The 23,946-nt window shown below is 34.2% G+C and overlaps 2 protein-coding genes across 2 annotated transcripts; one reads left to right on the top strand and one right to left on the bottom strand.

Annotated features, from left to right (window-relative positions):
- Positions 1-1,264: 1,264 nt before the first annotated feature.
- Positions 1,265-2,293, top strand: LOC112009720 (protein GRAVITROPIC IN THE LIGHT 1; the record flags this gene model as incomplete). The annotated part of the gene is given in 1 exon segment (XM_065768335.1): positions 1,265-2,293. A coding segment is annotated over 1 exon segment (738 nt). The 3' UTR covers positions 2,043-2,293.
- Positions 2,294-2,668: 375 nt separating this feature from the next.
- On the bottom strand, positions 2,669-8,638 carry LOC112009721 (mitochondrial uncoupling protein 2). The gene is given in 10 exon segments (XM_065768336.1): positions 2,669-3,087; positions 3,836-3,922; positions 4,945-5,019; positions 5,859-5,963; positions 6,068-6,166; positions 6,267-6,400; positions 6,544-6,622; positions 6,720-6,838; positions 6,841-6,943; positions 8,278-8,638. Coding segments are annotated over 10 exon segments (900 nt in total). The 5' UTR covers positions 8,359-8,638; the 3' UTR covers positions 2,669-3,069.
- Between the last annotated feature and the right edge of the window lie 15,308 nt (positions 8,639-23,946).

The raw sequence follows: 23,946 nt of genomic DNA, 5'->3' as shown, positions 1-23,946 counted from the left end.
CATCGTTGTATTTTTGAATTACTTAATAATTACTAGTTTTAGCTCCAATGCCCGGGAGAAGTTAATGATACTATGGTTTTGAATTAATGTAAACAGTTAAAACATACATCTAACTAAAGTATTTATGCTAGGATTATTAGCAATTTTATTAAACAAAGCTAAGTGTCAATTTTTTAAACACTATCCAAAAATGTAATTAAGAAATTCATTTCTCATATGTTATTAATGTACATCTAGCACTAGTTGCATTCATTGTGACATCACTTTGTAATAAGATTGCCATTAGTTTCAGCATTTTATTAACTAAAAGAACCATGAAGTGTGCAGTCTGAAAAAATGGTGGTGTAACTGTAAAAACCAAAAAATAAAAACCAAAAACAACCTAAACATGAACCACCCAACAAAACGAGATGTCGTAGTAGAATTGATAAAAAGTTAGGAAAGAAAAAAACATTAGGATAAAATTTTAGAGCTTGACCTTGAGGTTGAAGAGTGCAAGAAAGCTTCTTTTTTGACAAAGAGTGAGAGTGAGACCTTCCCTTCTTTCCACTGGTAACAGTAGTAGTAGTGACTGTAGCAACATTCCTAAGCTTCTCCTTCAGATTCTCCACCTCCACTTCCCTCACCTTCACCTCCCTCTTCAGCTCCTCCACCGCCGCCTCATACGGCGCCACCACCTCTCTCACCCCCACTACTCATTTTTTTATTCCCAAAAAAAAAAAAAACAAAAATGGGGAAGAAAGTATTATCTTCTCAGTTATGACTAGAACTCACTCAATTTAGTTCCTGGAATTTTACTTCAATTGTTAAATTAATCATGAAAGTTTAAATTTTGTCAATTAGTCCCCCTCTTTATCAAAATGAATTAATTTGGTCATTTGGTCCAAGATTGTTAGTAAACAACATTGTTTGAGCTTTTTATTAGAAACTTAATTGAAACCATTCACGAGATCTACCATTTAATAGATCTTATTGTTTGATGAGTGATTTTTCTAAAGATTTAGAAATGTTTACATAGCTACATTTGCTAACAAATTTGGACGGAAGGTCTAGATTGTCTCATTTTGACAAAGAAAGAAACTAAAATTGACAAAAATTAAACCTTATGGACTAATTCGACAATTGAAGGGGGGAAATTAGGCAAAGGACCAATAAAATTTGAGCCTAAATTGTAGGAACTAAAACAATAAAAATTTCCTAGAAGGTTTTATGTTCTTCTGGTTGCATTGATTAAGGAATCTGATTACCTACTTTTAATTGTAACAGGTGCAGTAGCCCCAAGTTCTGAGCTCTTTGAAACTACAATGAGCCAGGTTAGAGAAGCATCCAAGTCCTTCACATCCCTCCTCCTCTCCCACATGCGCTCTGCCCACTGGGACATTGCTGCTGCTGTCCGTTCCATTGAAGCCGCCACCACTGCCACTGATAGTATCACCTTTACCAACACTCCATCTGTCATTGCTAGCCACCATGCCAAATATGCTCTTGAATCCTACATTTCCCGCAAAATCTTTCAAGGATTTGACCATGAGACCTTCTACATGGATGGCAGCCTTTCATCCCTCCTCAATCCAGACCAGTTTCGCCGTGACTGCTTCACCCAGTACCGCGATATGAAGGCAATGGACCCTTCTGAACTTCTTGGGATCTTGCCCACCTGTCACTTTGGCAAATTCTGCTCCAAGAGGTACCTTTCCATTGTTCATCCCAAAATGGAGGAGTCCTTGTTTGGAGACTTGGAACAGCGGCGCCAGGTATTGGCTGGGAACCATCCTAGGAGTCAGTTTTATGTTGAATTCTTGCAGCTTGCCAAGGCTGTGTGGCTGCTTCACTTGCTGGCATTCTCACTTGACCCAGCACCTAGTCAGTTCGAGGCAAGTCGGGGAGCTGAGCTTCATCCACAGTATATGGAGAGTGTTGTTAAGTTTTCTAATGGGCGCATGCTTGCAGGTCAAATTGTGGGTTTCCCAGTTAGTCCTGGATTCAAGCTTGGAAACGGTTCGGTTATTAAGGCTAGGGTTTATCTGGTATCTAGGACATAGGGCAAACAATTGAGGTTGTTATATGTCAAGCTGGCTGTTCTTAAACAAATAAAGGGCTTTTTGGGATTGTTTGTTTATTACTAATGCTGTTAGGATATCATTAGGTTATTCTTGTAATTAAGATGGTTAGGTCACTAATGAGAAGGTAAATGTAATATTAACATTTGCTGTTTTTGGAACCGGATGTAGCCACTTCAGATTCTAGACTTGAAATCTGGAACCACTTAATCAGTCTTAATTGATGTTTTCCATTTTGTTCCAGACAAAAGACAATGCAGGCTTATGTTTCATTGTTAGAGCTATTGCCATCAATGGAGGACCATGTTTATGCATAAGAAACCAAGATATATTGCAGATGAAACAAGCGTGTTCTGAAATTCATTTCATTGCAGTTTCAAATATGCCTTACTAGTCCAATCAGTCTGTATTTAAAATAACGGGTCACCAGGCTATAAAGAGCTAAATGTACATGATGTTCTGCAAGATACCACCATTGGCTAGTAAATTAACAATGATATCAATCTAAAGTCTAGATGAGATTTAAACGAGCAACTGGCATAACATCTCAGTAAATTGATCCAAAAAATCTATACAGGTAACATCGAGAACAACTCAACCCTCAGATCTTGCCACGGGAATACCCACTCAATTTCTTTTCCTTTCAGGCCGATAACAAGTACACGATGAAGATCCCACAATATAGTGGTTTATTTTCATTCAAATTTACAACGTAATAATGTACGCAATGTCAAATTTGATGGAGAAATGGCAAGGAAAGCAGCTTGCAAATTATCGCAAAAGGATCAATAATAATGAATAACTTTTCAAGTCACTCTAGTTTGACAGTCTGTTCAATGTTACATACACTACCCTATATATATAACTGAGTGGTGAACCAAAAAATGTAGTGGTAATCTTATCTCTCCACAAAAAATCAGAAACAGATGAAGAGGCAATTTCCAAGCAAAGGCTGCACCTTCCTGCTTGCTAATTCCAAACCAGGAAAGCTATAGAGTTGGACTTCACCTCAGAAAATTCTCTTGGCCTGTCATGGAGATGAAATAATGAGCACTTTCAAGATTTTCAATTACAGAGTGGTTAATTGACTTATAAGTAGGTTAAGCAAAAGTAAATCAGCATAAGCCTCTGCAAACACTCAAAATGATTATTAAAATTTTTATATTAAAAGAATCAATACTTTCAGGCTTCACAGAGAATCATGTACACAAAAAGATCTACCGACCTAAAATTTTTTTTTTTTTAATTATATATATATTTTTAAATTATATTTCTTAGTTGAGGATAACCCATAAGGTTCAAAGACATAACAACTAACATAGTAGTCTACTAAAGTCTAATGTGAACGGTTATGCAATTCCAGAATTGTGCCCACTTCATATATGGAGAGTGTCATCAGGCCAATTCAGCAGTCCCGCATTAGAAATGGAACTCTAGTTTGCACATCTGGACCAATGAAACTCGTGGTAGATACAGTGAGGCAAAAAATTTCAATAGCAAATCCACATTCCATGAATGAAAAACCGTAAGTGGATAAACTGAAGACACCTGGTGCACTACCTTATGGAACACCAATTTACACTTTCCTATGAGCATAGGCAATTCTTCTAGTCTAGAAAAAAGTTCTTTTAACATTCCAAATTCTAGTACATTTTCTCTATGTCTAAGAGAATGAAATAGTAAACTCCATTGCAACATATGAATGAAAACTGCAGGATGAATAGCAATTCCCAGAATCAATACCAAGATGCATTAACATAATTTTAATATCTTACTTGCTCAAAAGTTAGAAACATAATAGCATTCCAAGAACCCAGCCGGCCAAAATTAGGGAAGAACCCTTTATAAAAGGCAAAAAATCCCTGCAATATATAATTTTTATGAGTTAGTGCTTATTGCTGAAGTTGATGGTCCATGCAGACATTTATGTCAAGTTCTTAATCAAGAGTAAGAACTTGTTTCTCATTTTAAAAGGAAAAAAATCCCTGCAATATATAATTCAATTGATTTTTTTTATTGTTAAGTTCCACGTGCATTCAGCCTCCACCCTATATTTTAGGCAAAGGAGATCACTGGTTTCTCATTATTTTCCCTCTATCCCTTTTTCTTTTCATTTTTCCCTTCTTTTTTTCCTTGATAAGTAGATAGTAGGGGAGGGAGGTGGTGCAGTTCAAACCACAAATGTGGGACACCACAAAGGATGCCTTGCCGTTGAACTACCACTTGAACCCCTCTGTCCCATTTTATATGTTCACTTTAGAATCCAATGTTCTAAGGGGATGTGTTATTTAATGCATCATATTTTAAATTAAAAGGCATAAGTTTTCAACATTATCATCTTTAATTTAAAGTCATACAAAACAAGAGGACAAAAAACAATAACTTTTTTCAATACAATAAAAGGCAATTTTTGGATTTTTTTTTTTTTTGATAAGTAGAAAGATTAATAATAAGTGGTGTACATTTTTTTCTTTTTCTTTTTTATATTGAAAATTTGATAGTTAGAATTAGAAAGGAGAGATTTGAACACTAGATGTCTCCATTGGAAACACCAGGAGATGCTACTTGAGCTACAAGTCTCTTGGCTACGAAAATTATTAAAATTGTTCTTATTGACTTTTCAAAGTAGATAATGTGTTGGGATATTCCAAAAAGTAATAATGGACAAAAAAAAGAGGAACATAGAAGAGTTTTTTTTTCCTTGAATGATCTCCATTTTGAAAATCAGTAGCCTTTTAGAGAGTCCAATCTAAAGTGTCTTTGTGAGGTGTGTGTGAGAGTGTGAGAGTGTGAGAGAGAGAGAGAGAGAAGGGGGTGGGGGAGGAGAGTAATATTCACAAATACATAAAAGAAAATTATTAACTTCAAAGACAAATCAACATACCTCACTCTTCAAAGTTTTGATGAAGCAATCAACCGTGTTTTTGTAAGTTGAATCTCCCATCATTCTAGATTTCACCTGGAACATAACAAGCATGGCATCCAAGCCAACATTGACTGACTAGCTCATCCTTAAAAAACTATATAAAATTGCTTCATATGATAAGAAACAAATTTTGATCACAATCTTTCACTAGCACAGCCACTTTAAAGCCTGCAGCGAGTAATTTTGCAGATTATGCTACAACAGGAAAACAGCTTCAACAGCAATAAAATGTTAGAAAAGCAAGAAAGCTTGTACAGATTCACTCATATAAAAAAATATCATCTCATAGTCAAAATGAACTTATGAAGATATCTAAATGTTATTAGTACTATTTACAAGGTTACACACATGAGAGACAGCATGTGACTCTTTTGAATCCAAAATAGTTGGTTTTTATAATTATCATGTCGTGCTTGTTTTAAATTATCCAAGATTTGGATCGTGTCCATCATATTATCAATTTTTCCATCAGTGTTGCAAAATTTCAATGAAGTTCAATGGAAATTTTCTTAAATGAAAATAGTTCTGGAGGACAGAGTCTGATATAAAAGCTTGAATTTAGAGCTGATTTGTCAGAATCATTGAAACAAAGAGAACATCACAGAAATAATGACAGAATAAATTCCTACAATAGTGAATGTCAACTTGTCATATACAAACATACAACTATAAATCAAAGCATACGAAGATGAAAATAGACTATTGGAAGACTGTAAACCATACAATTCGTGGCTAAAAGTAGAGGAAGCAGAAAAAGAATGCCTACCACATCAACAGGAGAACCAATACAGACAGCAAAGAAACCTGCACCTAGACCAGCTAGCAGATGAGTTAAGATATTGTCCAANAGGAAGCAGAAAAAGAATGCCTACCACTTCAACAGGAGAACCAATACAGACAGCAAAGAAACCTGCACCTAGACCAGCTAGCAGATGAGTTAAGATATTGTCCATGAACCCTGGAATGTTCAAAATCATCTGCATAAGTATAGTGTGTTAGGACATTTGGAAGTAACTTAACATAGCAGCAACTTCGAAATACAAAACAAGTTCACTTAAAAGACCTAATACTTTTATGTTACCTGTTTCACTTGGTCATAACTGGCTAGCTCAGCAGCATTTACTATAGCATTTCTTGCTACATTGGGGCCAAGGCCAGTCCACAGCGCCCCTAAACCTTCCTAGTTTTTTATAGATATTTGAAATGATACACTTAGATACTGGGAAAAGAAGAAGAAGAAGAAGAGAAGAAAAGCACAATACTACTGCAAGAAAACTGACCTGCTTCACTATGGTGAAATAAGCATCCCAAGCTCCAGAATAACGCCTAGGCACGCCAGCCGGCAATTTTCCTTCTGCTTGAAGTCGAACTTTGACAAGATCAGTTGGATTAGCCACAATAATTGCTATAGCACCTGTCAAGTTTTTTTATTTATTAAAAAAAAAGTTTATTATGAAAACTAAAGAAGCAATGGGAATGGTGACAATAGTTTGAGAAAGTTAATGCAGGTTGTATGCAAATTCGAACAGCAGGCAGGAAAGTGAGAAACATTTTCACCTGTTAAAAAAGCAGCAAGTATTTTGTGGTATAAAGGAATTTCTTGAATAAATTCGCTGCCAACTAGATATCTTTTGACCTGTTCAACATGCAATTTATGAATACACATAAACTTGTGCCACTGAGAAAGCATAAGAATTAACTGTATTCATGAAAAGAACATATAATAAACTCACAGGACCATATAAGCCAATCCGTAAGCCTCCATAAAGACACTGGCGTTGTAATCCTGGAATAAGGCCTTTCCAAAGTGCCGACAAACCTTCTTCCCTGGCAATGGTGGCCATAGTACCAACAAGCCCCTATATTTGGGAAAACCCACTCCATCCACCACAGCTGCTGCTGCTTTCTTTTGAAGCTGAAGCCTGACTTTAGCAGTGTCCAAAGGAAGAGTACAGAACTGCAAAAAAATCAGTGAAGACAATGACAAGTGAAATCCACTCATATTTTTGTGAGCTCCAATAGGTGTGTGTGCATGTGTTTTTAGAAGAAAAGAACTGTGACATTACTAAAGAAAGCAAATGCATTATGCATAGAGCATGAACCGTTATATCATAATGCTTAACTACAAAAACAGATTATGGAAACTAATATCTTAACTTAGGCTAAAACAAAATCCATCACTTTGAGATCATGTACTGCTGTTTTGCCTTATTAAGTTAATGCATCAATTTTACAATCAGAATACAATTCTTAAATAATCAAGTAATGAGTTTCTTTCATTGTCATAAAGGAAAATTTTTATAAACGAAACAGGTTTTCAAAACTGAATTTCAAACTGCTTGAGAATGAGGAGGAATTTCTGAAGTCAAATAAGCTTAAACAAGTGAAAGGGGGGGGGGGGGGGGGAAGATAGAACATAGCACATAATGTAGTATAATACCATTACTCATTGACTAAAATCCTTCAAAAGTAAACTAGGGCAATGCTGTCTAATACCTATAAATCACATTTTAAAAAGAAAATCATAAAAGAATATAGCTGAAAGCCAAACATCAATTGCAAAATTACCAATTGTCCTTGGTAGGCATAGTCGCCCCTTTAAATGGGAGTTAGAGTAGAGACAGAGTTCAAACTCATGTCCATCTACTCTAAGAACATGATAAATTACCAATTATTCCAAAAGCTTAAATTAGTAGAAAATGGTAAACTTAATAATTTAACCATTTTTCTAACAACAATATAACATTAATAGTTAATAACACAAAACTCTTCCACCCAGATCACGTTTCGGTAGTCACCAGCAGACAAACACATCAAATTCAAGTAATAGAATTTCATAAGCTTTGATTACAACAGACAGACCTGTTTTCAACACAAGAAAGAAGCAGTAGCTTATTTGCTTATTTGTCGATGCTTGATTGAATTATAGTTGTAGCTAGAAAAATTGAGACTCTAAAAAACTGTACATAACCCAGAAGATGAAAATTAGTAATAATTTAAAATTAAAAAAAAAAATGTTGATGACAGACAGACAAATGGTTTTTGAAATTCAGCTGTACCACATTTCCTAGAACACCCAAATGAGACATATAAATCAAAAGAATCACACTACGCTGATAATAATAAATCTCCTTAACAACCCAGATTAGGAAGCAAAGCATACTCTTTGAGCTCAATACACGAAAGAAAAGTCAAAGATTGTTAATACCCAGATATCAAATTAAGTAAAACGCATAAATGAGAATTGAATGAACACAATTTTAAGTCAAAATAAGGAAAGATCAATGGTACCTCGGCAAAACAAGCCGCGAAAGCGCTGCACAGGAATATTTCAGCGAAAGAAATCTCGGTCACAGGCTTGAGATCTGCCATTGGAAGCTGCAAAGGCTATATAGTATATAAACTAAAAGAAAAGCTAGAAAGCAAAGAATTGTTAATGGAGTGGCAAATATTGAAAAAAAGAAAATGTGGGTTTTATTTCCCTCTTTATAGAGAGAAAGGTTATTACTAATGAGTAACAACGAAGGAAGAGCACGTGAAACATAAGCGCCTACAAAACATTGGACACCATAGTCATAGGATAGAAGCCTGTGCAACTGGGTTTTTTCACTCACTTTCCTTGTCACTATCATTTCAATTATTTTTATGTATTTTCTTGGGTAAGTGGGAGTTGTTGTGGCAGTTAATCGTTTCTAATCTCATTATAGTATTTAATGCGATACAAAAAAAGAAAAAAAAAATCCTAGTATAATTTTTCGTTACATTGAAACAATGTTGAAAAGATAATACTTGATTTTCTAAATGATTTATATAAACGGTGGAACTTGATCTGATATATTCGAAGTGTGCTAATCTAATTCATCCACGTATAACTAAATAAAAAATTAAGCATCCCTTTCGGTGTCTCGAACAAATAGAGATGAACTTATGGGTATGTTTAAATACTGTTTATTACTGAAAACTAAAAAATATAATAATAAAATAATTTTTAAATATATAAATAATATCATAAAACTTAATTTTAAAATTAATTTTATTAAATTTTATAATTAAAGAATCTTACAAACAGTACACGAGACTATTTTAATCAAGCAAACGCAAACCCAAGTTTAGCTGTACCCAAACTCTCACATATTCTCCTAGGTCCTAGGTACTTGAGAATTTTTGTTTTTTATGAGATTCACTTTGCGGTGGTTATTTATATACGCACGTACATCAAGAAAAAAAAAAAAAAAAAAAGGCATGCTTTAGATGCTGGAATCACACTGTACGAAAGATTCCTTGACGTGTATAAGCTGTAGAAAGTAGAATTTATATATTTCCTACCTTTATTTATATTTGTAAAAGGTTGGAGGGTTGCTTTATGTGTCACTAAAAGTCTAGAATCAGTAATTCCTTTGTTCCTGTCATGCAGAAAGTGTCTGGATTCCTTTCTTTTTTTTTTAGATATAATTATAATTAAATAGCAAAGCCAACTAATTAAGGAGTTTCCTTCTATAAAACACAAAAACTAGAAAGGCTTCTCTCTCTCTCTCTCTCTCTCTCAATATTAGGCTCATTTTGAAGGTAGGAAAAAAAATTGAAAATGGCCTATGGATGGCATTACGTTTAAGAGCATTAGGCAGCGTTTAGATTGCGTTTCTGGATAGTGTGTCAGCGTTTGTATTTTTCTTTTTTTTTTTTGTTATTTAGAACAGTGTTTTCATGTGGGATGTTGTTTGTTAGTGGGTCCCGTGTACTGTGCATAGGACCCACTACCTCTTTGACTAGCAAATTTTGCGCTGAAATATGTCTGTCAGTAGATCTCGTGCACCATTCACGGAACCCATAAACCTCTTTTTTCACACAAATTTTCATTTAAAATAGGTACTACAGTACTATTCACACATTTAAAAATTATTTTATTATAGTATTTTCAGTCTTCAGCAAAATAAGCGGTATCTAAACGGGCTCTTAGAATTAGTGAAAGCAAATTGCTAAAATGCTAAATTTATCAACTAAATATAATAAAATGCTCGTGGAGGGAAAGCCCATTTTTTTGGCTGTGCAACGTAGTTTAGATGCTTTAAAAAAAAAGGGCAAGTGCTACGTCCACAACATTTAAACAATATTTTCACAACAAATCATAGGTGGTTAGTTTTTATTGGTTCTAATTTAAACCTACTACTGAAATTCTTTTTCTACCCCACCAATAAAAACCCATAACAACTTGCCACATATAATTTTTTATAAAAAAATATTGTGAAAATGTTCTGAATATAGTATTTCTCTTAAAAAAATATTTTTATTAAAAGATATATTATTTTATTATGTTGGTGACATTGATTATTGTTTATTACAGTGGATATATTATTTTATTGTGTTGTTTATATCATTTTATTATGTTGAATGCTAAAATAAAACTAATTGCTAAATTTTTTTGCACCACCAATGATGTTGTGGGCTATATATGTGTCTAGTCAAGGTTTTTTTTTTTTTTTTAAGAAGAATGTCTTGCCAAGGTAAGTGTATTCAATTACATAGATCAAGCCTAATTCAATTTATTTAATAATCATGCTAAATCCACTTACCTTAGAGCATATGTGAAACTCCTACCTTGAAACTTGAACCCCAACATTTGCCCCCAACACCCTACAAGTACTTATTTGTGAAGTGACTATCGTACCAAAAATGTGCGATGATAACTTACCATCTAAAATTTAATATTAAAATATTGTGGAAGTAACCCTTCTTATTTTTTATTTTTATCATTTTCTATCTTTGTTGTCATGGGTTAAGTGGAGGGTTATGGTTGGGTGCACAAGGAAGCCAAGTTGCTTCTATATCGGCAAATTTGGAACAGTGGTAGGCCACGGAGGAAGCAAGGAAGTTGTCAAAGGGGTTGTGAACGAGTTGGTGGAGATCGATTCACACTGATCTGACATGACCCAAGGTTATTTTCGTTGGAGTGGCTAGCTGATGTAGAAGCCTAGTGTATGGTTGGGGTGAGTTTGGCCTTCGTTGCTTTCATCTCATAATGAGAAGATGAGCTTCAACTTTTACATTTTTATTTTTTTTTGTTTTGTTCAATTGATGACAGCTGCCTTTGGGAGTTGAATAATTTATAGAATTTGAATTACGGGTGTGTTTAGATACCGCTTATTTGTTAAAAATTAAAAATTTATTACTGAAAATACTATAGCAAAATAATTTTTAAAAGTGTGAATAGTGCTGTGGGACTCAAATTTATATTAAAATTTGTGTTTAGATGACTTCTGTGGATCCGTAAACAATGTCGTGAAGCCCACATTTTTTCAGTAAAATGCACAAACACAAGGAAAGAGTGCTTCCCAAATGCACGCTACATGTTTTCATAGGAAGTTTCAACGTTTTGGTTAAAGCATTGGCATTGGAAGTTCTAAAACTCTTAATTTTCTATTTTACAATATCAAACCACAAAAAAGATATATCTAATTGTAAAAAAATTTACAATCAATAATATCTTAAGATGTTTTTGTAGCAAGTTTCTATTTTTTTAAATAATTTTTTTTCTCTCTCTCTCTCTCTCTCTCTCTCTTTGATTTCCTTCTCCCTCGTTGCTCTCTCTTTGTCACCATCATTGCTCATGGTGGTTGTTCTTTCCAACCCCGAAACTCTCTGCCTCTCTCATCGATCTAGTGCCAAAAGGCCTCTAGGCAATGCAGTGCTCGCGGACCAAGAGGAGTTCGATCCTAACATGGCTGTGGTGGAGGGTATATGTTGTGTTTGTGGGTGTTTGGTGGTAGTGAATCTTGCGGTGGTGGTGGGTCTTGCAATGGCGGGTATTTGTTATGTTTGTGGGTGTTTGGTGGTGTTGGGTAATTGGTGGTGGTGGGGTATTTTCGATGTTTTAGACATTGATTTTTTTTGGTCTTCACTCTTTTTGGATTGTGGCTGTGTTTTTTGTCTTTATTTGATTTTTCTAATATTGGCATTTGTTAGGTGGTGGCAATGGGTGCGGGTTTACAGGATTTGGTGGTGCTATGGTGGTAGTCTTTGGTGGCTGCTAGGTTGCTTCATGAAGAGAGCGAGAGAGACATAGACAAAGAGAGAAAAATTCAGAGAGGAAGAATGAGAGATGAATAAATAAATGAGAAGTAATGGTTTAGATGTGAAAAACAATAAATGAAATGTTGCATTAGTAAAATGGTATTGTAGAATAGATAAAGTAACTTTTAAATGGTAAAATGACAAAAGTTTTAGACTCCTAGATATGCTAGTGCTCTTAGAGTTGAAAGTTCCCAGGTTTGATGGGATTTTTTGAATTAGTAGTTGTTTAGGTTTTTATTCTTATTTTTTATATATAAAAGTTATAGGATTTGTTGAATTAGTGTTATAAGGATTTATTTAAAATATAATAAATATTCTAATATACTCATTAATTATTTATATTAGTGAAATTTGATATAATTATGTGAAACTATTGACTTGTAGTAGGACAAAACTTGAGTATTATAATTCCATATTTATAAAATTATTATATATTTATTGTTTTATATTTATAATTAATAATTATTTATTTATGATATCATGATTCGACTATTAGTCCAACCCCAATTGGACTAGAAAACCAAGAACTATTAGATCACACACACTATGGTACACTCTTCCTTAGGCCAAGTGCTTATAAGGCAAAGGTAGGAGGCGTCTCTTCTCAATGTGGTATTGAACAAATTTGTGAGGGTGCCATTGACTCCTTGGCCCATTTCCAAAGCGAACAATACCTGATTGGGGAAAAATTCATTCCTCCCACAAGTACCTTTTTCAGTTTTATATTCGTTCCGATTTTTTAAACCATATCATAAAGAAAGAGAAAATTTTCATAGGGCCTAATTGGGGGGAAAAAAAAAAGAATAATTAGAAGGTTGGGTCGGGTTATGCTATCTTGACCATTAGTTTTTATTTAAGATCCAAAGCAGGGACGAACTTAATATTTCGAATTACGAGGGGTGGAAGTATAAGGAAAAAAAATTCATGAAAGTCCAAACAAGCATCTATTTAGTATTAACAAAATATTAACAAAGACAAATATACAAATTTATTATTTTGTAATGCACTGTAATCAAGGGAGTCAATATCGTACTGGTAGGGTCCTTTTAGATATAGCTTATTTTGCTGAAAACTGAAAATACTGTAACAAAATAATTTTTAAATGCGTGAATAGTGCCGTAGGACCCATGAACAGTGCACTTTGTCTTATGTACAGTGAATCCATGTGCATGAACAGTGCGGTTACTGTTCATACGCGCTGGGGAAAAAAAATGCAAAAAACACAAATGTGAGGGAAAAACGTGAATCCAAACACTCACGTAGTCATATCGATTTGGTAAAAAAATGAATAAAATGTTTTGATACTAGTTAACATTAGTGTATCTTTTTGGAATTACCGCTAATTATTTTTATATAATAATAATAAATATACATTTAAAAAAATTTCTATACTATTGTACTAATATATATAGTATAAATAGTTAATTACTGCGTACTTTATTTTTAAGAGTTTTTTTTTTTTTTTTGAGTAAACAGTAATACTTATTAGAACACACACGAAAATAGTAATAATAATATTTTAAATTGAATTTATAATACATTAGAGCATCCACAGCAGATGTGGCAAAAATTATGCCATTTTGTCACACCGAAGACCTACTTTATTATTTTATTACATTATTTTACAACATCTCATTTATCAGATGTTTTATCATTCAATTCTATATATTAAAATAATATTTCCTACACATTAAAATAATATTTACAACTCATCAATCACAATCAACAGCCACCACACTGCTGTCAACAACCAACAGCCACCACCACACAACCACCGCATCCTCCACAACCCAAAACACAATTCAAAACAAACCCATAGCCCACCAACACCAAATCGGAAGCCCCAAGCCCCACAACCCATAGAACCATAATCAAATCATATCTGGGTCCTCTCTCCATGATAAAGCTCTTTGTGGTGAGTCTAAGAGGGACGGGTTGGTTGGAGTTTGAATTTTGAGAGAGGACGATAGATATAGGGTCGAGGGCATGAAAGAAAGTTTGGAGTGTGGGATTTTCTGGATGGGTTTGTCGCAAAGAGCCGTTAATCTCTGCCATTGTTGAAAAATTTTAAGGTTTTGGATGTGTTTCTTGCTCTGTTTTGGTTTGGAGGTAGAGAGAGATCTTTGATTGATCAATACCCAACCACAACCACGGCCCCACGCCACCACTGCACCACCACGACCCAAAACCCACTCCCACAAATCAAAACCCCACACCCATAACACCGAACCCCATTACAAATCACCCCAACAATCAACCACACCAACCTAGGCACGATCACCGCCTTGGCCCAATCGGTCCACCTGATCGTCTACTTGATCATGTTGAAAGTCGGATTCGCACCAATGACAAGCTGGTAAGTGATTCGGTTCCCGAGCCCGGCCTTGATGAACCCGTGGGTGAAGAAGAAAGCGAGCCCGATGAGGCGGAGAATACGGCAGTGAATGTCAGCGTCTTGGTGAGCACGGAAGCGCCAAGGCCGAGCAGGGTGACTGTGCCGAGAGAAACAAGAAGTGGGAGATAGAGAGACAAAGTGGGGTTTGAGAGGAAATGATTGAGGTTTGAGGGTGAGACTGATGGAGAGATGAGAGAGAAAGAGGACTAAAAAAATAATAAAAACTTATGCCACAGCTATCCGTACAGTGGCAAATTTGTGAGGATACTATTCACATGTGGCAAAAATAATAAGATTTAAAACATCCGATAATGGGGGTTTTTTGTGTTTGATATGCCAAATGTGCCAAATATTTGGCATTTGGTACGGCTGCTACGGATGCTCTTACATAACCAGAATACAGCTATAAAAGGGCCTAACCTTTATAGTTATAGATTGGAGTTATAAATATCGGACACTAGACACACACAACCAATGTGGAATAAATATCTTTTTTTTTCTTTTTTCTTTTTAGTAAACAGTAATACTTATTAGAACATTCTTAATATTTTTTGAATAATACTCTTAATATTTATTTTTAAGAGTTAAAAGATGAATTGAACTAATATTGTATTTTGTACCTAGTTAAAGAAAATATAAATGAAAATACAACACAAGCCACGTAGCTTGTGACTTGTGGATGGGTGAAAAATGAATATTTTTCAGTTCCCATTACAGATCAGATTACTGATCACACAGTCCACGGATTTAAAATTTTGCACAGAGATTGACAGTAGATAAAACAATAAAAGTAAAAGTAAGGTAAAAAAATAAAAAATAAAAGAAGATGGTAAGGAGGCGACATAAGACATGAAGCGGGAAACTGAGAACTGAGGAAAATGCAATGAAATAAATATCAAATTTTTATTTACTATTAATTATTCATCATATTAATAGTTTGTAAAAAAATTTGTAAAATAAATTGTACTCTAACATTATTTCTCAAAGATTGGTTTTCATTTCATTAAATTTTTTCTTTTGTTTTTTAATCCAATTTGTTAAGTTTTTAGGCTGAGAATTGACATGTTTGGGTTTGGTCTGGGCTGGATTGATGATCTTGGAAGAGAGGGGCCGAAAAATATACATATTATTTTTGGGCTGACAATATACCTATATTTGTATATTATTTTAAGATCAGGGAGGGCCCGGGCCCCTTTGGGCCTCACCTGGTTCCGTCCATGATCCAAAAGGACCCCTTTATTCTAAATTCAAACAGGCAAAGGCCAACCCTACACGTATATTGACATCCAATTAACCCAGACACCCAGCCCTGAGTATTTTATTGAAATTTTGTGTAAATTGAACATACAAAATTGAATACATTCTTTCAAAAATTGTAATTGTATAAGTTGAATACTAGAAAATTGTCTATATTCTTTGATAGTTGTGTTTTTTAATATACATAATTATGAACATTCTTTGAAAAATTGTGTGCAAATTTGTGTACATTTTAAAAAAAATCGTGTTTGTTGAATGAATAGAATTATATATATTCTTTGTAAAATAGTGTATGTTAAATATTTAGAATTGTGTGCATTTTTTAAAACAATTAGTACTTTTTTTTTTTTTTGAAAAGGTAGAAACAATTAGTATGTTAAATGTAAAGAATTGTGTAGATTATTTGAAAATTTTTGTACATTGAATGAATAGAATAGTACACTTTCAAAAATTATGTACATTGAATCTACAGAATTTATGCATACTTTGAAAATTTGTGTACGTTTATTGTACAAAACTATTATATATTTTTAAAAAAAAATTATGTGTGCTGAATGTACAAAATAGTGTGTACATTTTTTTGAAAAATTATATATGTTTAATGTGGACTCTGAAGAGACACTAGTTTGGGTGGAACATGTAAGGAACGTGCTACCCCTTTAAGTGAGAAGATTAAGATTGAACTTTTATTTAAAGAAGAACAAAACTATGTACTTAAACCTCTATTTTCAACTACGGTGGATTCTAGTTTAATATTTTATTATCTTATTTTGACATATAAAGAACTTTCACCTTAATAGTTGTGAAAAATATTATTGTGGGGATAAAAGCCCAAATTCATATATTGGGCCTTGGACCCTATTTGAGGACGTGGGTACGTCCGAGAAGTAGTAAATGATTGGAAAAGACCCTGGAGTGGAAAATCACGTAAGGAGGATGATAAAGAAATATAGTCCAATGAGCGTATCCTTCTCGGATATGAGGAATACTGGTCAAGCAAATACCTCGACAGTTTGAATGACCTTTCAGGAAGTTCCAACGATAAGGATGAACTTCAGACACGTATAAAGATAATAAGAATAGAGAAATATCTAAGGAAAAAACTGCTACCACCGCATTAAATGCATTGCAGTAACTTTTCTGGCCGTATTTATGTGGAAAAGACCCATAAACAGTGCAGTCTCAGCTGCCACCACTTATGGAGAATCAAAGAAGATACCTAATGGGACATATACTCAAATGAATGCTTAGATGAAGAATAAGTATACGATCAAGATAGTCTGAAAGAAAACTATATAAATGTAAAGGATCTCTCATGAGAGGGGGATTGAAAAAGAGAGGAAGAGAAGAAGAAGGAAAAGTTACTGTAACTCTCAGAATTGTATTAGTCTTTCAAACAATAATTTATCTCCTCGGACATAAGTTTATTCAAGTTTAAAGTGTGTTTTTGTACTTGTTCATCTTTTAAAACCTTGATTAACTGTTGTTTAGTTCACAAATAGCTCAGTTCTTTCACCCACTCTCTACAAATTCATTGTATTGGGCTTATTGGGCTTACACCCCATATCTTTTGGGTTTAGGCTACAAATCTTGACCCTACAATTATGATAACAATAAAATGTCACGACATTTTCACAATACAATACACTTATTTTTAGTTGTGCTAGATCTCACTCTAATATTTTATTATTTTATTTTATTTTAGTTTGACCCATAAAGAATTAATACATGTGTCACATCATTTTCACAATTTCTCTGTGTTAACATTGTATTTACAATGTAAATTTATATTGTAGACATAAAAAAAATTAGCAAATATTGTACACATTTGCAAATTTGTACAATATGTACCATTTTTTTTGCAAATGTGTGTAATATTTTCCATTATTTGTGTATCTACATTCTACAATGTAAGCTTATATTTTAAGTACAAAGTAAACATATAAAAATTATTAAAAACAAATAAAACAAAAACAAGCTTAAGCCAAACTAGTGTGCTTGAAGAAAAAACCAAACTAGCATACTTGAAGAAAAAAGAAAGAAAAGAAAAATAGCTACTCACCAATTCTTCTTATTTTAAGACTTTTAGGTAATAGTACTATTTAATAATAAGTGTTACATCGATAACATTTTTACAATAAAGTTTTAGTGGTAAGTTATTAATGATTCTAATTTGAACCTACTACTAAAATTATTTTTTCTCACTAATAATAGTCAATAATAACTTGTCACTTAGTTTATAAAAAAAAAAAAAAAAAATTAAAATAACTTACCACTTAGAATTTTTGGTGAAAATGTTGTGATCATAACATTTTTTTAATATTAAAAATTTTTCTTTCTCATTCAAACTCACAGTTTTGGCATGTTACAAAAGACAAAAAAGTTGAACAAACCAAAATCATTGTAGATAAAACATTGGCTCTTTTTATATAGTTAGTAGATATCTCAACATGCAAGGAGGACAAAAGAAATATAGTATGAAAAATGTTTCTATGCGAAAGAAATATGCAACATTATTCATGTCGATGATAGAAATAAACTCAAGAAATGCTCAAATCATACAATTGTTGAACTTGTAGATATCCATTGTCAAATGTTGTATTGTAGCATACAACTTCTGCCCAAACTGCTCTTGATGGCCAGCACCCAACAATGCCTTCACTGCAAATTAATACAAATGTTAATCATAGTTCCATAAGCTTTTCTAATCCTTATGTTTCTATAATTCTAGTATCAGTGTATTTGGCACAAATCACTCCCAACTTGGGGAAGTGAACATTTGATATGTAAAGTTACATCATCTACTGCATTTAACTAATTAGTTCACAATATATATACACAAACACACACACACACCCACACACATATATAATGAAGATCGAAGAGTGATACTTTACTCAACATTAACAACCAAGATGATTGTAAATATCATTTCCCAGTTCAAAATTTCAACATCATAGCATTCCAGGTTCTAATACAACCTATCTTATAAATGTTTTATATCTAGGCGTGATGGATGGAATGACTCCACTAACAAGTTCAATGCCAGATATCTTTGATGACACATAAGGATCCTTCACCATAGAAGATGATAATGATGGAGTCATGACTTTTTCAACATTGGTGACCATAGGACCTACTAATCTAATGTTGGAATCAAGCATCATATGCTATACACTTCCAAGTTCTTAATCAACCTCTGCAACTAAAGTTCTGGCATTTGTCTTATCTTCACAACATTTGAGAGCAAAATTTAAAATTTTCACCACACATTCAAGAGGATAAAATCCCATTCACCCATCAATGACCCGAAAAATATCATACCAGATTTACACTCAATAGTCAACATTAACTTGAACTAGATAAAACCTTTTAATATATATATATATATATAAACTACAAAATGCCATTTTATTACATAAATTTAAGCCAAAGTATTGAAAGGATCAAATAATATGAATTATGCCGATATGCCAAAATGATCACTGGTAATATAGAAATAAATGAGTGTTTCACATAAGGCCGAAAGGGAAGATTAGATTTTAAAATGATTTCAATGTTTTATTGAAGGTAAAACAAAAATCTGCAAAATGGAATGTCTCTAACAATGTTTTTGCCATGTGAGATTGGCTGCTTCTTAACCAGGAGTTAAAGAAATACAATACCAAGGCTTTAAACATCACTCTTGTTTGTTAGTTTACGAGTTAAGAAATACTCCGGATCAAGGTAACCCTACAAATTAAATCAAAGAATATGAGAATAAAGAAGTAGACATCATTTACATCTCCAATGGTGTACTATTAAGTTTATTTCATCTAGTTTGAGTTACTCTTTTTTTCTTTTTTCCTTTTTTCTTTTTTATGTTTAAAATTGTTGTATACATTTATAATTTAATCAAACGGTTAATTTCAAAAAACCACCCTAAACTATGGGAATTGTCAATAACCAATAACTAAACTGACACTTAATGGGATGAAGGTTGAGGTCGTGGATTCAAAACCTATTAGGTACATGTATAACTTATAAATCAATATAGTCTTAACTAGACAGCTTAGATAGTGCACTAAAGTTGGTATTTTGTGTGTGCATGGTGCATTAATATAGTTGTTAAGATTAATGAATATTGTTTTGTGGCTAGCCAATATTGTTGTCCAAGTTATGTACCTTTTGTTTAATTGTGAATCCTATGTGAGTACAATATTCAAATTGTGCACTTTTTCAGCCAACTTGTGTACTTTTACACCACCAAATATTATTAGTCAATTGTGTCTAACTGACCAATTATTTCGGAATGCAATAACCATTTTGCCTACAAGAACAATAACCATTTCACCTACACTTACAATAACCATTCCATTTCAAATTGTTGTCAACTAGGTGCATTCATTGCAAATTCCAACAATCTCCTCAAGAGAGTGAGAGTTTGAAAATAACTTTGAACCTTAAAATTTTTAATTATACCAAAGAAATTGGGACAATATAATACATGATAAAAATATTTGTAAGAATATGACAATTTCAAAAAAGAATTATATCAATAAAAAACATAAAAAAATGATAAAATTATATATTTGTAAAAATAGAGTGATGAAAATTACTTTTTGAAATTTTGAAGGAGAACAATTTATCGCAATAAAATTTAAAAAATAAATTATACATACTCAGTATAAGTTTGTTACGAGTTTTGATTATCATAATAATTTATTTTAAGAAAATGCAAAATTTGAATAATTTATTTAATTAAAATTACATACACACACACACATATACATATATATATATATATATATAACTATTTATTTATTTTGCTTGAAGGTATAATCAACTTCATGCAATTCATTTATAAGTAATAAGGTTAAAACAAATGAGTAACTACCCTAAAGATTATATTTGTATATTTATAACCTTAAGGCTTAGAAAAACTTTCACTTAAATTTAGCCGGACAGATGAATTGAAATGCTACTTTAGTGTGGCTCAATAAAAGTATAACAACAATAAAATTATGCTTAAAATTTTAGATATTACAAGTTTGAGATTTATATTTATTGTAATAAATTTGGATTTAGAACAGGTGCTCTCAAGTCTCAACCCAAACATATCTTTTATTATATGTGAATGCATAAAAATGGACCAAAGTAGACACAAATGGACCAAATGGAACGAAGTGGACCAAATGGACAGAATATGACAGAATGGGAACAAGGTGGACCGAATAGGACTGAATAAGAACCAATGGATAGAATAGGACCAAAGTAGACAAATGGACTGAATAGTGGACCGAATAGGACCAATGTTGATTGAAGTGGATAGAATGGACCGAATAGGACCAATGTGGACCGAAAAGAACCAAAGTGGACTGAATATGACCAATGTGAACCAAATAGGATTGAAGATGATAGAATAGGACCAATGTAGAGCAAATAGAACCAAAGTGGAATGAAGAAGACAAAATTGACCTAATAGGACTGAAGTGGACCAAATAGGATTTTTGAATATTTATCACTTGATGGGATAACAAATTTGACCATCTCTGGTTCGTCCATAGGGATCGTCCTTGAGTATTGATTAACCAAATAAACCTCAGGAAGGTCAGTCGTCCATGTGCAAAGCGCATGGACGACCACACGACATCTGTCTGTATACAAGGAGTCGTCCATGTGCAAAGCATATGGACGACCCCTAAGGCAATCAGGACGGATGAATCGTCCATGTGCAAAGCACATGGACGACCCGTGTTTATTGCCACCAATTTCTCCTAAGTATGTAACTTCCATTAGCGATTACAACTTCTGTAGCCGTTGAAGAAGTTATTTTCGGAATTTCGGACTTCCACGAATCTTGTGGAAGTTACTAAACCAAATAACTGTTCCAAGGTTCTCTATATAAGGATCGGTCTGAATCAAGCAAAGGTATGAGAACATTCTAACATTACTCCAATACAGTTAGAACTTCATTTGTGGAAAGATACTAACTTAGTCATCGGAGGGTCTTAGGCTAGTCCACCCCAGTCTCCTTTGATATTTTGTTCATTTTTTAGGCCTTCGGTACCATTTTCAGCCCATCGAAGCTGAGTTGTCCAGCTTACTGATTTTGTTCAGCATCATTTGGCGCCGTCTGTGGGGAAAAAGAAAACTTCAAGTTTGGTAGTTTATCTTTCTCTGACAAAAGGCTAGTATGGTTCAGACTAGATCAAGAGCCACTAGCCCAGGCCACCAAGAGAGTAGGGATGCTTCTAGCCATCCCAACCAAGATCACCAATAAGAGCCTGTCACACAATTGCCTTCCATCTAACATATACAATCCATGGTAGCCGCCATGGTAGAGTTAACTCATCAGAATCAAGAGTTGACTAGGGAGATAGAGAGGCAGCACCGTGAAGGATATGCTGAAGAACAAGCCCAAAGTCAAGAAGATAGAAGGGGAAATGCTAAGTCCGAGAATCAATCAAAGGGCACCATTTCGCGAAGGGTGCCACACTTGGAGAAAGAGATGGATCAGATGAGGAAGGTTATAGACGAGATGAAGGAGAATATGGGAAGGACAAATCTCGTAGAGGATTTGGTTCACCGAATAGATTCCCCTTTCACAGCTTCCATTAATGGTCATCCCTTGCCCCTAAAGTTAAAATGCCTTCCTTGGATTCATACGATGGAACACGTGATCCTTTTGATCATATTGCAACTTTTAAGACAACTATGCATCTTCAAGGAGTCTCAGACGAGATTATGTGTAGAGCTTTCCCTACCGCCCTTAAATGACCAGCGTGAGTGTGGTTTAGCAAAATACCTCTGAGCACAGTCAGTTCTTTTGAAGAGTTGAGTAAGTTGTTTGTTAACAACTTCATTGGAGGACAAAGGCACAAGCAATCCTCGTCCAGTCTTTTAACTATTGAACAAGGGGAGAATGAAAGCCTGCGATCCTTCATCACTCGTTTCAACAGGAAAGCAGTAACAGTGGATGAGGTGGACGACAAGTTATTGTTGGCAGCCTTCCACAATGGGGTTAACTCAGATTTATTCATTCACAAGCTCTATGAGAAAGAACCTCAGTCCATGGCTGAATTAGTCCATTCAACCAAAAACTTTATGAATGCAGAAGATGCAATCATCGCTAAGAAGAGGAAGAGGGCTAAAAGAATGGAAGTAAACCCCACTCGCCACTTTGAACAAGGGCCTCGTCCAAAGAAGGGACGAACGGAAGATAAGAAAGACCGAGACAACAGGAAGGCAAGTCCTTTAGCGAGGAATCAGAATTATACACCCCTAAATGCCCCACTCGATTAGGTGCTCGTGCAAATCAGGGATGATCCTTCCTTGAAGTGGCTAGAGAAGATGAAAGGAGATCCTAACAAGCGTAATAAGAATAAATATTGTTACTTCTATAGAGACCATGGGCATGACACGGACGAGTGTTTTGATTTGAAGCAGCAAATCGAAAACCTCATTAGACAAGGGAAATTGAGACATTTTGTTGGAAGGGATCATAAAGACAAGAAGTTAAAGGGAAAGGTAGAAGAATCATTATGACCTCCACTTGGAGAGATAAGGGTTACATAGGAGGGACTTTTGAAGGAAAATCTTCCAAATCAAAGAAAACGTATCTCAAAGTGGTGCAAAACGTCCAACTTTCTGGACGATCCCTAAGGACGAAGGATACAAATGAGCCAGTCATTTCTTTCACGGATGAAGAAGCTGAAAGAATTCATCATCCACATGACGATGCAATTGTCATTACCCTACTCATTGTAGATTACAGAACTAGGAAGGTGTTGGTAGATAATGGAAGCTCAACGGATATATTGTATTATCCTGCCTTTCAGCAGATAAGGTTTGGACGAGATCAATTTCGTCTAGCATGTTCACCATTGAGAGGATTTGGAAGAATGAAAGTGCAGCCCGTAGGTACCATTACCTTGCCTGTAGTGGTAGGGTCATATCCACAGCAGATAACTAAATAAGTGAATTTCCTTGTGATGGATTGTTCATTCTCATATAATGCCATCATTGGAAGACCAACTTTAAACAGTTGAAAGATAGTAACATCTACCTACCACCTATCGGTCAAATTTCCTACGGAGTACAGGATAGGGCAAGCACAAAGAGATCAGTTAGCAGCCAAAGAATGTTATCTAGCCATGTCGGCGTTGGATGAGCAGGTGCAGACTATGAGTATAGAAGAAAAAAGAGTTGTCGCGGAACCTACTGAAGTACTAGAAGACGTTTTATTGCAAGAGGATGAT

This window comes from Quercus suber, unplaced genomic scaffold (genome assembly GCF_002906115.3).
Source record: "Quercus suber isolate HL8 unplaced genomic scaffold, Cork oak 2.0 scaffold_922, whole genome shotgun sequence".
NCBI lineage: Eukaryota > Viridiplantae > Streptophyta > Magnoliopsida > Fagales > Fagaceae > Quercus > Quercus suber.
The sequence above is the reverse complement of the archived record's forward strand: the minus strand, read 5'-3'. Positions and strand labels throughout refer to the sequence as shown.